General features: G+C 47.0%; 1 protein-coding gene across 2 annotated transcripts in view; it reads right to left on the bottom strand.

The window, feature by feature from the left end:
* Nucleotides 1-14724, bottom strand: part of DVL1 (dishevelled segment polarity protein 1) — a 123368-nt gene that overhangs the window by 37341 nt on the left and 71303 nt on the right. For both annotated transcript variants that reach the window (XM_055001123.1, XM_055001124.1), the window contains exon 4: nt 11869-11981. In XM_055001123.1, coding sequence (XP_054857098.1) covers nt 11869-11981 — 113 coding nt within the window. The remainder of the gene's footprint in view (nt 1-11868; nt 11982-14724) is intronic.

The following is a 14724-nucleotide window of genomic DNA, read 5'->3' as shown; positions in this document are numbered from 1 at the left end:
TTTTTTGCAATCCCAATGCAAGATGGCAGGCCTAATATCAACCCTAAATCAGTAGAAGAGCAGCAGTAACATAGTGGTTAAGTGGTTGGACTGCGAATCAGCACTCTGCTGGTTCAAATCCCATGACTGCCCTGAGCTCAGCAGGTGGCCTTGGGTCAGCCCCTCCTCTCAGCCCAAGCTCCCTGGCTATACTGTGGGGATAATAACACACTATGAGAGCTGCTATAACATAGTGGTTAAGTGGTTGGACTGCGAATCAGCACTCTGCTGGTTTGAATCCCACAACTGCCCTGAGCTCAGCAGGTGGCCTTGGGTCAGCCCCTCCTCTCAGCCCAAGCTCCCTGGCTATACTGTGGGGATAATAACACACTATGAGAGCTGTACTGAGGAGATAATAACAACACTGAATTTGTTCACTGCTCTGAGTGGGGCACTATCTAGAAGAGAGGTATATAAGCAAAGTTATTTATTATTATTATTATTACAAACTCCTTTTCTAAAACAGACCATACACACACAACCAGCACCCCCCTGAGAAAGTGACTGGGCTGTCCTTAAAGTTGATACCTACAGTGATGTACAGGAGGCGGAGCTTCTGGGAAGCATCTGATTGGTTCCAGTGGCCGTAAAAAACGACGACCCCACGTGGCACCGCGTTTGTCGTTGTTGGGTCTCTGAGAGGAACGTGGCTGCCCACGTTGCCCAACTTGCTGGGCCTGGCCTCGGCCGAAACATTCCAAAAACCCTGCAGTGACCATTTTGTGGCCTGCCCTGCCCAGGGCCGAGCCGACGGCACTGCAGCAAGAAGTTCCCAAGGAGTCCGTGTCTCGTTTCACTCTTGTGAGTTGTAAAAAGGACCCAAGCACCTTACAAGGCTATTTTGGAAGGATTTGATGGGAGGAAAACAAATCAATAATAACGTATAACTTCAGCTTTCCAGCTGGGGTATTAAGCAAACGCCATTCCTGATACCTCAGCAATTACAGAAAATGAAAGACATGTACACAGATCGGTATGTCATATTGTCCATGACAGATTCCCCAAGAAGGTCTTTGCCTGAGGGAAAAATCTACCGCCATGCACCAGGTCTTGCAAAAGTCTGGGAAAACAGAACAGAAATAATTTGTATCATCTTTAAAATTAACTAACACTGCCAAACCCCACCCCACCCCAATAAATTTTGCACCTATAGCTGCATAAGGAGTTGTAAAAGTCACTTTTCTTTCATGGATTATCTTTGGCAGGCTCAAATCCTTTTAGAGGTCTTTTTTTAAAAAACAAGACGGGATCCCGGAAACGTACAGGATAAACCCTTTCTATCCGTAAGTCTTTTGAATTTGCACAACTGCATTCGACCAGGCGGGGCAGATTAGCCAGGAGGCTAAAGGAGACTTTACTGAAATGTGGGTTATTTTCAGTATTCAGGGTTGCAAACGTGTAATTAAAGTATCGACTCACTGTTCAATTTTCCTATCTTGCAAAAGTGGGCCTTTTCTATGGCACAGTAAGAAAAAAAAACCCTTAAAGAGAGAAAATATTTATTGGAGGTAAATGTGAGAAAAGAGGATTTAGAGCTCCCTCAACTGTGCCTTTGCCTTCTTAACATTTTGGGATTTCTGTCCTGCCCCCCTGCCCCATCCATTATGGATCTGCTGTTCACATTTAACCCAAGGGTGAATCCCAGCCTGCAAATCCAAAGCTCAGGTTTCTAGGGAAAGATTTTAACAGCAGGGGAAGCAAAATCCTCAGTAAGGTATAAAGTCCTGCATCTAGATTTATTCAAGGTTGCTTTTTTAAAAGAGCAGTGCATTTCAATTTGTTATCTAACTATTAATGACGCACAGTAAGCCTAGCCTGAGGAGGGCTCAGCAGTTAAGCACTTGCTTTGAATAGAGGCAGTTCTGGGTTCTATTCCGGGCATCTTTAGTTAAAAGAATCTCCTGTTGGGAAATACCCTTCGTCACCTCAGATCCCAGAGAGCAGCTATCAGTCAGAGTAGCTTATGCCAAGCGGGACAGACCAGCAGTCCGACTCAGTACGAGGTGGCTCCATGTGCTTCGGGGAGCAACCGTGGCGCAGCGGTCCAGCCTCAATGTGCAGGTGGACGGCCTTTGCCAGAATCTCTAGCATCTCCAGTTTAACAGTGCAGGCGATGGGGCCAGGAAAGAGCTGAAGAACCATCGCTACCCATCTCATTAGGTGGCACCAGGCGAAGTGGAACAAGAGTCCAATTCTGAACGGGGCGACTTCATGGGCGAACAACACAGGTAGAAACAGTCGCTTCTTTCTAAGCATTTGTGCCTTTGACATAAACACGTATCATAAAAGCCCATTTATATGCTTACAGCAGTTCCTCAGTGGGTAGAGCCAGTCAGCTGGCCAGAGACAGAGTTGCTTCTAAGGAAGGGTTATATACAGTTTGAAATTCAGAGGGAAACAGGGGAAGGCTTCCCTTTATATGGGAAGCTATTCCATAGCTATTTGTACCTCCCCTTTTGAACAGCTGGTGGCTAAAGCAAGTTATTGAAGGTGTTATTCCCATTTAACAGATGGGCAAACTGAGCCTCTTGTGGGGACAATTGGGCAGAGAAGTAAGTGACCTTCTTGGATCCACAGGGACACACTAATAGTTCCTAGGTTCACAGCAGGCACATTTTCCCGCAGAATTCTGCCTTTGTATGGTGCTACCTCTACAGCTGGAAAGCACACCTGCACACCACTTAAATTACACTACAGGCTTTTCTTAGAGGTCCTTTTTGTCTGTGGGGCACCAAACTGAGCAAAGCCACACACCCAATTAACCAGCAAAAGAGAGGGGCACCTTGGGAGATGAACAGATTTGAAAAGAAAAAAAAACCCTATAAAGTGAGTGACAGGACTGCTTATTCTACAATTCCAGGTTGGCGACAACTCTAGCAAAATGTCCTTTAAACTTCTATGGAATTAGACTGAGTTAAATCAGAGTTATTCAGCTTTAGAGAGCTGTAGATCAAGCTTGCCTGTTTACTTCCATACCTTCTCAGAATATCTGGGGTTTCTCATCCCTCTCAAGTAGCCCCTTTCCAGACATAAATCCAAACAACTTCTCACTGATTCATCCATCACACAATAGTAAAGAGTCCAGTAGCCCCTTTAAAACTAACCAACTTTATTGTAACATAAGCTTTCGAGAACCACAGCTCTCTTCGTCAGATGCATCAATATTGCATCTGACGAAGAGAGCTGTGGTTCTTGAAAGCTTATGCTACAATAAAGTTGGTTAGTTTTAAAGGGGCTACTGGACTCTTTTTGCATCTACAGTCGAACACAGCTAACCCCTCTGGATCTAGATCCATCACATATTTACACTGACCTGTCCACACAGAAATACCCTCCTCTCCAACCTGCCAAAAACATACCTGCTCTCTCTCAGCTGCAAGGCATCTGATCTTCTTGGCTTCCTCTAAGACCCCTTTAAACAAGACTTCTGGCACAATCACGCTGTGCCTAAAAGGTACCCTCAACATCCCATCAATGGATTTGCCTCTAGCCTGCCTCCTTGGAGTTTAGCCAATAAAAGGGTAGCTATGCAAATGGACTCCCGGTGGCCACGTTCCCTTCGATTTCCTGGCCTGCTGTCTGGAACACACGGTCCTTCAGCTGCCGGAATGAATAGCTCCCTTCAGTGTGGAGATGCCACAAGCCAAGGCAGGTAGATTGTGCTCCAAACATTCAGCCGGACCACGCAGTAGACATTAAAAGGGTCTAGAGAATGGGGCCATCCCACCCCCTTTTCGGTCCGTGTGGGTTAGCAGCTTACATACCACTGGGGGGCAGGCAGGGAAAAGTCAGCTGTCATTTCGATTTGGACAGAGCCTGCCAAACACCAAACGCTACAAGTGCATTTTAATGGCATCAGCATGTTGTTTAGTGGTGGAGCAAGATTTGGGTCCAGCAGCGCCTTAAAGACCAACAATTTCAGAAGAAGAAGGCGGGAGCGTTGCCACTTGAAAGCTCATATTCTGGAATTCTAGTTGGTCTTTAAGGTTGGTCTGGTCCCGAATCTTGCTTTTCTGCTGCAGGCCAATACGGCTATCCACCTGAAACTTATTTAATGGCTTTGTTTTGTTATCTGAGTTGTAAATCTCCCTGAGCAGGTTTCTGGAGAGGTGGTCTATACATTTTCTAAATAAAGAAAGAAAGCATTCTGTAGCCAACCAACTTAATCAGGCAACAGAAAGCCCAAAGCTAAGTAAGATTACAGGGTTTTTAAAAAAAAGTTTTGCAGTACATAAATGATTGGCTGTGGTCAAAGATTACAGCCTACTTCATTCAATGCATGACGTAACCTTAACCATCAGATACACCACACATATACTCAGTGCTCATATCTGATAGATATTCCGCACAGTCATATAAACCTAGAGAAAAGTTAACTGTAAAGACTGGAGGGAAATAGTCAAGTGATAGTCCCCGGGTAGCCCCTTAAAAGTAATTATTTTTCTCCTATGTGCACATATGCAACACACACAGCCTGCTAAATGGGGAAAGACTGCACGTGTCTGAACAACTAGGCACTGGTCAATAGAAATGTTAGCCACAATAAATGTCTTGACCTTTAAGATGCTGCAATACTCTTGGCTTTTTCTAACATAACTAGCTCTCTTTTTAGGTCAAAGCCTTGGGGGGGGGGATTGCAAACGCACACTTTAAAAAAAAGGAAACAGAACATGTGAATGAGAGACCACGTCTGGGAAAGGCCCCTGATCCCACAAACACTCTGACAGCTGTCAAGTTACCCTCCATTGCAAGCTGGGATTTGCGGCCATGGAATGTGCAGACAGCCCTTCGGAGGTTGCCTGCAGAATCCCACGTCTGGTATCTAGGAACGACAGGAAAACATGACCACCCATGCCGAGGGCTTAAGAGGACAGCAGCATAAGGGGGTCTAGCAGGACAGATTATGAGGAGATGAAAAGAACTAAGCCCACTGAGATTGGCTAGGGAGAAACCATAGCAACAGCGTATAAGTATCTGGAGGACAGACGGGCAGGCCCAGACACAGTGACCTTTCAAAGTGAAAGGGGGCACGAAAACTCCCTTTCTGCTAGGGATGATAATTCCAAGTTAGAAAATACCTGGAGGTTTTGGGGGTGAAGCCTAGAGAAGGAGGGGTTTGGGGAGGAGAGCAGGGTTGGTAGGTCCCTATACCCTCCCACCAGTGGGAACCTGGCACTTACCTCGTGCCGGCAGCAAGTTCCTCTTCGCATGCGCTCCGGCACCTGCGCAGTGATGTCACCACCAGAACTGATGTTGTCGCGCCAGCCACGGGGACATTCCCACGCTCCCTGAGGGGCTGATTCAGCTCATTCGGGGGCCAAATCAGCCCCAAACAAAGCACAGGAACGCCGTCATGTCAGCCGTGGGAAGTTGGAGGGCAAGGTGGCAAACCCCTGGGAGTCTGCCCACCACCAGCGGGCACCTGGGAACCCTAGAGCAGAGGTACCTCAGCAAGCTCTGATGCCATAGAGTCCACCCTCCAACCCAGCCATGTTCTCTGGTGGAACTGATCTCTGTTCCTTGGGGAAGCAGTTGTAATTCCTGGAGATCTCCAGGCCTCATCTGGAAGCTGGCAATCCAATTTCCTACAATCATGACTGCAGTGTGTGCGTGAGTGCGTGGGTACATGTGTGCACACTGCTTGCACGGTGGACGCACACTTCAGAAAATGGCATTTGTTAGCGTGGCACAACGGGAAACTCATTTTCACTGCTGCAACTATCGAATGGCTGCTGTGCATGCAGACATCAGCTGTGTAGATCAGATATACCCACAGCTTGACTCTATAGCACGGATCTCCTATATGGCACCCGTGGGCGCACCAACACCTTTCCTGGTGCTGGCCAAGTGTTTTTAAAAGTGGGCGGGGCTCGTGGGATTTCTGCCCAGTAGGGCTTCCGATTGGTCATTAGAGATCTGACTGCCTGTGCAGATTTTTAAAACGTTGTTTCGACAGCAGCTGCCACCACATCACGAGTATCTTTATAGTGTGACTGAAGGCAAGCTTTGCATATGCAAGAAAATATTTTTAAATGTGTTCATCTTAAAAAGTATCCTATTACACAGAGCTTCTGCCTGAAATGCCGAAGAGTTATTGTGAGATTTATGCATGACCTCTCTTCTTGACATTTTGTGATTGGGGCCATCTCCTCCAGCAGCCATTTTATAGTTGTGCCCTCCACAGGGTTGCCAACCTCCAGATGGGGACTGGAGATCTCCAGGCCATAGAGATCAGCTTCCCTGGAGAAATGGCTGCTTTGAAGGGTGGACTCTATGGACTTATAGGTCACTGAGGTCCTTCACCAAACTCCCTCCTCTCCAGGCTCCACCCCCAAATCTCCAGGAATTTCCCAACCCAGAGGTGGTAACCCTAGCCCTCTACCCTGAGTCAGAATTCCAAAGGTGCTCTTAGTTTCAAAACAGTTGAATACTCCTGCTCAGTGGCATATCCCTGAACACGGCGTCCTTCGGTTGGAACAGGCAGGCTGTACTTTATAGATATGTCTCTGAGTTAAGTCAGAGCAGGATGTACACCACAACGTGGCGGCCACTAAAGAATTCAGTTTCTTGCCACTTTGGCTGCTTCTTATTCATTTAAAAGAGACCGGCTTCAGTTCTATCCCTTATGGTTGCAAAGATACGTTTGAAATCTCATCAGACAGCCCTACCGAATGACCTTCCGATGTTGGAGGCGGGACTTGAAGTGCTCCCGATGTGCAAACCCAGAATAAATTATGCAAATTGGCAAAAAGTGCAGAATGAATTGTGCTAAAAGCCCTCTCGCTCTCAGAATGCAGACCAGATGCAAAATTCTACTTTTCTTTGAGCAAAGTTTGGATCATAAGGAAGGAAAGAGTTAGCACAGCCATTTCTCAGAATGGCACGGAACTCACAGATCAGTCCAGAAAACCTGGCCAATTAATGATTGCATTTAAGAGCAAGACGGCAGAACTAGACAGCTCTTATAAGCTGAACGCAGCTCCGCCAGCCATTTTCAAGATGCCAAATATTCTGTTTTGTGGCGGTGAGATTGTGCTGGGGGGTGGGGGGAGGGAATGCTTTGCCTGCTGGGTTTACTTAAGCTTTTTAACTGCTTCTTATAAAAACAAGCAATACTGATAATTAGGTCTATTTTTATCCTGCTGTTTTATCATTTAACTGCTGGGTCTAATTTAATTTTTAGATGACTGATTATTTCTCTTTAGTGTTCCTATAGTTTATTGTCGGAAATATCCTTGGGGGAAATGTTTTTTTATATGGAGTGTACCGTATCAATAAAACTAATAAAATAAATCCATATTTGGGGGTTGCAGACCACAAGAATTATTGCATGTGCAGGAGCCATCTCTTGCCCCTTTACTTTCCTCCGTTCTTTTTGTGAAAACATCTAACATCTCAATACATTTCCAGTCCCAGCAGTTCTCTAAAGCAACGGTGATTCTTTAGTCCTTAAGGGACTTCAGAGGTGGTTCCTACTAATGACTCAGGTTGCTTGACCTCTGGCCCTTGGCTCTTCTTCTCCGAAGATCGGAAAGGCAGCAGAGACTTCCAGGCAAGAGCCTTTCCATCTTTCAGGAGAATTAGGACGAAGCCTCTCTCTGGAGGTCAAAGCACATCCCTCCTTGACTTTCAACAGGAGCTGAAAAGGCCTCATCCTGCAGGGGCATAGAAACGCGACTGGCCTTTGAAGGAGGGATGGAGGACCAAATGGGCTTTTAGGATTCACGAGGCTGAAACAGAGCAGCCCTTTCTCTTGGGTACAAAGTGCTAGGAAACAGGTTCGCAAAACAAGAGTCTTGCAAGCAGGGCTTTTTTTCTGGGAAAAGAGGTGGTGGAACTCAGTGGGTTGCCCTCAGAGAAAATGGTCACATGGCTGGTGGCCCCGCCCCCTGATCTCCAGACAGAGGGGTGTTGAGATTGCCCTCCGTGCCGCTGAGTGGCGCGGAGGGCAATCTCAACTCCCCTCTGTCTGGAGATCAGGGGGCGGGGCCACCAGCCATGTGACCATTTTCAAGAGGTTCCGGAACTCCGATCCCCCGCGTTCCCCCTGAAAAAAAGCCCTGCTTGCAAGAAATCCAAGGACCTGTACTGATCCAACTGAGCAGTTCTGCTCTTGTGACTGCGGGCAGAGGCCTCGGATATTCCACACCTACCCCGAATAGAAGGCGCACTGATCCACCCATTCAAAAATGCAAATCTGCACCCAGTATCCGCTACCCAGGATCTACCTTCCTTTCTCCAGCCAGCCATCTGCCAGGCCCGATGAGAGGTGTCAAATCCTAACCCATTTTTCCACTCCCCCACTCACACGCCATCCCGGCAACTGAATGGCCCCTTATTAACAACTGCTGGGGGAGGGGGGGCAGACTCTGGCCAAGTCTCTAAAACATTCTGAACACAAACAAAACCTCCTCTCTTAATTATCTGCCTAATTAGACTCTCCAGGGCCTCCCCTTTTTTCTCGCTGGTCTCCAGGAAGCAGGAGGAGGCGTTGATAGAAATCTTTGTCCCAACCAGCAAGGGGTCCCAAGAACTTGCACGGGCAGACCTCCCAGACGCCTACTTAAGTGCTGAGGTCCGCTTTCCCTTTTAACAGGACCCGGTCAACTTTTCCAATCATCAGATGCACTTGTTGTCTCAAGAGGAGACGGGAGATCCTCTCTAGGGCCCCCTTCTTATTCAGTTAGTGATTTTAAAAACAGCCAGATGCACAGACGAGCATATCGGCTAATTAGACGAACGGAGAGGGGGAGAAGGGCAGGTTTCGTAATGCATCGAAAACACCACGCACCGAAAACACCACACGCCCCAATTCCCACAAAAGGTCTGTTGCTTCCATCCCCTTCCCTCCTCCCTATGGGTAATTATACCTCTGTTCTCCAAGCCTTGGCCCTCAGCTACTCTGTTTTGAAAATCACTTGGAGGACATCATTCTTTTCAAGATGGTGGCGTTACAAAATAAACCACGGTTGGCTCCTTGGCTGTTCCTTGGCCTCACTCTGCAAAGGAAGCGAAAACACTACCACAAACACAGCTGACCCTGAGCGCAAGCAAGAGAGTTTAAGAAAACAACAGACTATGGCTGGGCATCCTGTTGATGCAATCCAACCAAACCTTTGTGTTTCCCCAAATGCTTTGTTTCCCAAGGACAGACTGTTGCATTCAAAGATACCAGTGGGAGGAACTGCGAAAATTACAGTCCCCCATCCCAATATTGTCTCCTTGCACCTGTTCTTACCCCCCTTTACTGATTACCACTCCACGCCCTGCTCTCGCCTCACAGGGCAAGCAACTTCTTTCCTCCATCCCTCCCCTCCCTATCTCCTGACTGAGACCTAAGCTACAAGAGACGAATTACACGAGGAGGAGCACATGAAGGAAGTCACGTTGTTAGCATTTGTTAATTTCCTCTTTGCCTCCCAAAGGCTCGGTCAGTTTCACCTCCACTTCTAAGAGGCAAAGAAGAAATTAACAAACCCTCTGAGCAGCCATCTTTGCTGGCTCTGAAGAGAGGGGAAATTGACAAAGCCTTCCGATCTCTTTTAAAACTCAGCTTCCCAGCTAACATTGCGATTCCCTTCACGTGCTCCTCCTCGTGTAATTTGTCCCTTGTAGCTTGGCTCTGAGGCTGTGGAACTCTGTGCACTGTTTTGGATGGGGTTTGCTGTATGTAGGTTTGCCCGATCCCCTTACCCCCTTGATGGGAGGGGAGGAACACCCCCCCCCCCCGTTTCCTGATTGAGCCCATAGAACTCGGGGCACCATTTTGGTTTTTTCCAATAATTCACAGAAATTGCTCCCCCCCCCTATTCTGGGGTTTTAATCCCACGCACCCCAACCCCCATGACACTTAGCAACTAAATAAATTATAACATTAACAAGAAGCAGGATCAAAAGAGCGTATTACGCATATTCAAGTCCCCGACCTGGATAGCCCAGGTAAACCCAATCTCATCAGATCTTGGAAGCTAAGCAGGGTCGGCCTTGGTTAGCAATTCAATAGGAAACCTCCAACGAAGACCAGAGTTGCAGAGGCAGGCAACGGCAAACCACCCCTGTAAGTCTCCTGCCATGAAAACCCCACCAGGGGTCGCCGTAAGTCAGCTATGACTTGGCAGCACTCTCCACTACCACCTCGCATATTCAAAACACTCTGCACACACCATCGCCACAATTCTTATGACACCCCTGTAAGGTAGGCCTGTGCGGTTACTCCAATATTACAGATGGCTGTGAAGGAACTGAGTGAACAGTGGCTTAAAAATAATAGGAAGCTTGTGGCTAACATAAAACTCAGAGAGGCGGGTCTCAAGCTCCAATTACTAGTCATTATTAGGGATTATCCCCACATAAAAGGCTGCAGAACGTATCTAAAGACCCCTGAGGTTCAAACCAATCTTAAGACATCATGAGCTGCCAATTTGCTTCGAAGTTCAATTCATGGCGCTCCTTGTGACTTTCAAAACCTAAAGACCAAGTCCTCCCATATTTGCCCATTTCCCAGCTAGAGTTCTCAAGCTGCCAGCAACTGGAACTCACAGTCCTTCAACTGGCTGGTCCCCTCACTGAAGACAGCCCACCTGGTATCAAACACAGCCTGAGCCTTCTCCATTGCAGTTCTCACTTTGTGACATGGAGGGGGCACCATCTTGGGAAACATGTAGGAAACTCGGCAAGGCCATTTTCTTTGCCAGGGCTTTTAAGGGCATATAAACTACAGGTATCTTTTGGAGGAGGAGGAGGAATTGTGCCAGTTTGGGGTAGTGGTTAAGAGCAGCAGGACTCTAATCTGGAGAGCTGGGTTTGATTCCCCACTCCTCTGCTTGAAACCAGCTGGGTGACCTTGGGTCAGTCACAGCTCTCTCAGAGCTCTCTCAGCCCCACCCACCTCACAGGGTGATTGTTGTGAGGATAATAACAATACACTTTGTAAATGGCTCTGAGTGGGTGTTAAGTTGTCCTGAAGGACAGTATACAAATTGAATGTTATTGTTGTTGTTGGCAGTAAAATTCTTCCTCGAGTAAAGTCCAGAAATAAATCTATTTTAATTAATAAAGAAACCAGGAACCCGTTTCTGCACTTCGAACTCTATGATGGTTAACCACTCCAAGCAATAGAACAGATGAGGAAAGTGACCACATGTAGAGGAGCTGAAGAGGACTAATTCCCCTACTTCCTAGGTAGTCAACACGTAGCTTATAAATAGTGGCTGCTGGGCTCCCTGATAGGCCATGCGTGCATTGGAAACCATTTCCTCTTATTCAGCACTAACCTGCTTTAGTGGCTTCTACAGACAATATCTGAAGTGGAACTTCTGTGTCAGAGTAAGCCACACCCATGACAACAATTTGTGGAGAGAGGTGGAGACAGTTATCAGCAGGGGAAGAATGTGTTTACATTCTGTTTAATTGTACGTATGCTTACGTTTTAGTAGGGAAGGAGGTTTGTGCAAAAGACTTTTATGTAAAAGATGGGTTTTGATTTAAAGAAAGATTTGAAATATTGGCATGTAGGCAAAAGAAGTTATTGTTTACATGAATTTGCACTGCAACATAGTATCTGTAGTCTTTAGCCTTTGTGTAGATGCTCTTCACCATTATTTGCTGTTAATCTGAATTCAGTAGAATACAGAATTCTTCAAATAAACATCCCCAGATTTACAAGCTAAAACAAGATTACTGAATATACAATGAGGGATGCTGCCAGAAATCCAGACTACTCACCTGCACTGGCAAACCTTTATATATAATCCAGGTTCCGCTATTTGGAGCAACAACACAAATACACTGGTTCAATCCACCAGCACAAAACGAGAGGAAGCCGCTTACCATCCTCATGGCCTTCTCGGTTCCTCCGCCGATGTCGCTCTCGCCGGTGACTGACAACCGACTCCGTTCCCGTTTCGTTGTCCAGGCCATCCCTGCTGCTGGCGGCATTTGGGCTGCAGGGAAAGGAGAAGGTGTAAGATGTGGATGCATTTCCAAATGAGCTCATACAGTTTAGGTAGGAACCCTAAAGGCTGTCCCACCTGGCTACTGTAAGCACATTAAAAGCCATGTCAAAACGTTCAGCAAAACACGTAGTACCATCACGGCAGGACATCGGCACAGAGAGCACCTGTCCATCAGATGCTAAATTTAAGTACCCAGCAAAAGCCATCTCAAACATACATGACAGACAACCAGTTTGAAACCACTCAAGTGCCAAATACATATGGTTATCTTAGCCCTTTAATTGCCTGAATTGTATTTATATTTGCATATGAATTACAAAGTCTTTCACAGTAGAAAAGAGCAAGAGTCCAGCAGCACTCTTGCTACTGGGGTATACCCTACCATAAGTTTTGTTCATCTTACAGGTGCTACTGGACTCTTGCTCTTTTCTACTACTACAGGCAGACCAACACGGCTACTCATCTTGATCTTGGGAAATGGACACGGACCTTGGGAAATGGACACGGACAGGTAGGATCAGACACGATTCCTGGCACTCGCTTAGACTCATGTAATTCGTCACGTCTAGTTCTGCTCTAAGTCATCCTAAAGATGGAGGAAAGGGGTTTTTTCCCCTTTGGAAGATGAACAAGCTATCGACATCTCAAAAACAACATCTAGCTCTTATCCTGCGGTCAGCATTTGAAAACAAACAGCCCCAATTTTCCCTTTTCAGAACCTCCATATCCAGAGGCAGTATACCTCTGAATGCCAGGTTCTGGGTGCAGGGAGGGCAACAGCTGAAGAGGGCTGTTACTTTCATGCTCTTCTTGTGGGCTTCCTGGGAGAGAGAGGGCTGGTCACAATGGGAAATAGAATGCAGGATGGGATGGACACAATGGGAAACAGGTTGTAGCCCTAAGCCTGCTCCGTCAAGGCGGCCCTCTGGTTCTTAGGAACACTGAAATATAAGCTTGCACCAATATTTGACTTGCACTTCCTTTTATCTCTAAAAAAACACACTTGCTAGGCTGACACATCAACGAGGCAGCACTATGCCCAAAACACAAGATGCAAACAAGATGCCCAAATCCTGCAAACGACGGGCACCAGTTGTTGCGCTATGCCAACAACGGCCCTCCTTCAGTCTGTCTTAGCAGCGCCATCTAGCGACTGCAAGCAGTTTCAGGCTGGGACTGGACACTCAACAGAGTAACAGTCTGAACGTTTTCTCCACGCCCTACTAACAAGGCGCTTGTCATGATTCTTCTCTCTTATATATTTTTACCCTAAAAAGCACCTTGTTAGGTAGGTTAAGCTGAGAAGAGAAAGCTGAAAACATTAGACTTGAACTCACATCTTCACAGCCTTAGTCTGACACACACACCGTATCTGCTCTCTAATGTTAGTTTATTCCTCTTCAATGGACATAACTTCCTCCAACAATTTTTGGGGATTGTAGTTTGCCAGGGTGATGAAAACTCTGTTAGGGTGTCCTAGCCCCATTCGGCCAGAAGTAAGCCCAATTCACATGTTACTGTGAATGCACGTACAATCCATGCACAGTATGTCCTTTTTTAAAAAAATATGCGTTCAGTAATTCTCAATGTATGTACAGCTGAACTTGTAATTTAAAAAAATCACATTTATCCAGGTACTGGCCCCTGGTTTCCATTGTAAAGTGAATGTGCAATGTTTCTTTCTTACAAACAGATGTGCCTGAATTTACTGGAACATGTGAACAGGGCTAGAGATTAACCCACTCACTGGGAGGTCTGGGGCTGGTTGCTTCCTCTGTTTCGCCTACCCTACTGGGTGGTTGTGAGGATAAACGATGGGAGGTTCTGAGGTCCTTGGAGGAAAGGCAGGATAAAGCACGCTTTAAAAACCCACAGATCAACAGAACAAAACCTTTCCCCACAGAAATTTGGGGGAGAGATCAACACACTGCGAGACAGCAAAGGAAGAGAGAAAAGAGAATCACGACACAGCTGCCTCATCCCGATCGCCCCACTGGAAAAGGCCAAATTCTGCAAGGGTCCAAAGCTTTCTTTTCCTCTCCCTCCTCACTGGGAGACCCTGACCCTGAAAGGTGCTGAAGGGACCCTCTCTGCCTGGATGGGAACACTCCGCACAGAGAACACAACGCATATGTGATGCCCGCCTGGTACCGTTCTCGGTTGGGGATGTGTCAGGAAGACAAAGAGAGAGTGAGATTGGCAGGTCATGTGACAGAAAAACCGCACAAGGGGGGTGAAAGAGCCACAAGAGGGCGGCAGAACCTCAGAGAGACGCAAACCAACAGGGCAAGACTCCCCCCTTCTCCTTTGGGGTGGAAAACACACACGGAAGTGGCTGTGAAAAAAGCAGGAGAGCGAGTGATGGTCTAGGAAGCTCTGGGGTTGGTGGCGGCGGAAAGAAATCAGCTGAGCTCTTAAACAGTCGAATGCTGCCACTTAGGGCCAAGCTACAAGTGACGAATGACACCTGAACAGCAAGTGGATTGAGTGGAGGGCAAGTGAACAGGGAGAAATACACTTGCTGTTCAAGTGTCATTCGTCACTTGTAGCTTGGCCCTGAGATTCCTCATCTTGAGAGTGGCTACTGGGGCCAGAATTTCATCCTTCGGGCCACATGGCAGGGCAAGATGGTACATTTTTTACAAAGAAGAGAGCCTGGCGTGCCTACCTGGACATATCCGGTCCCTGTGTATTTTAAAGAAGCAGCTACCAATCAGAAAAGAAAGGCGTT

The sequence above is a fragment of the Eublepharis macularius genome, chromosome 17 (genome assembly GCF_028583425.1).
Source record: "Eublepharis macularius isolate TG4126 chromosome 17, MPM_Emac_v1.0, whole genome shotgun sequence".
In the NCBI taxonomy this organism is placed as follows: Eukaryota; Metazoa; Chordata; class Lepidosauria; order Squamata; family Eublepharidae; genus Eublepharis; species Eublepharis macularius.
The sequence above is the reverse complement of the archived record's forward strand: the minus strand, read 5'-3'. Positions and strand labels throughout refer to the sequence as shown.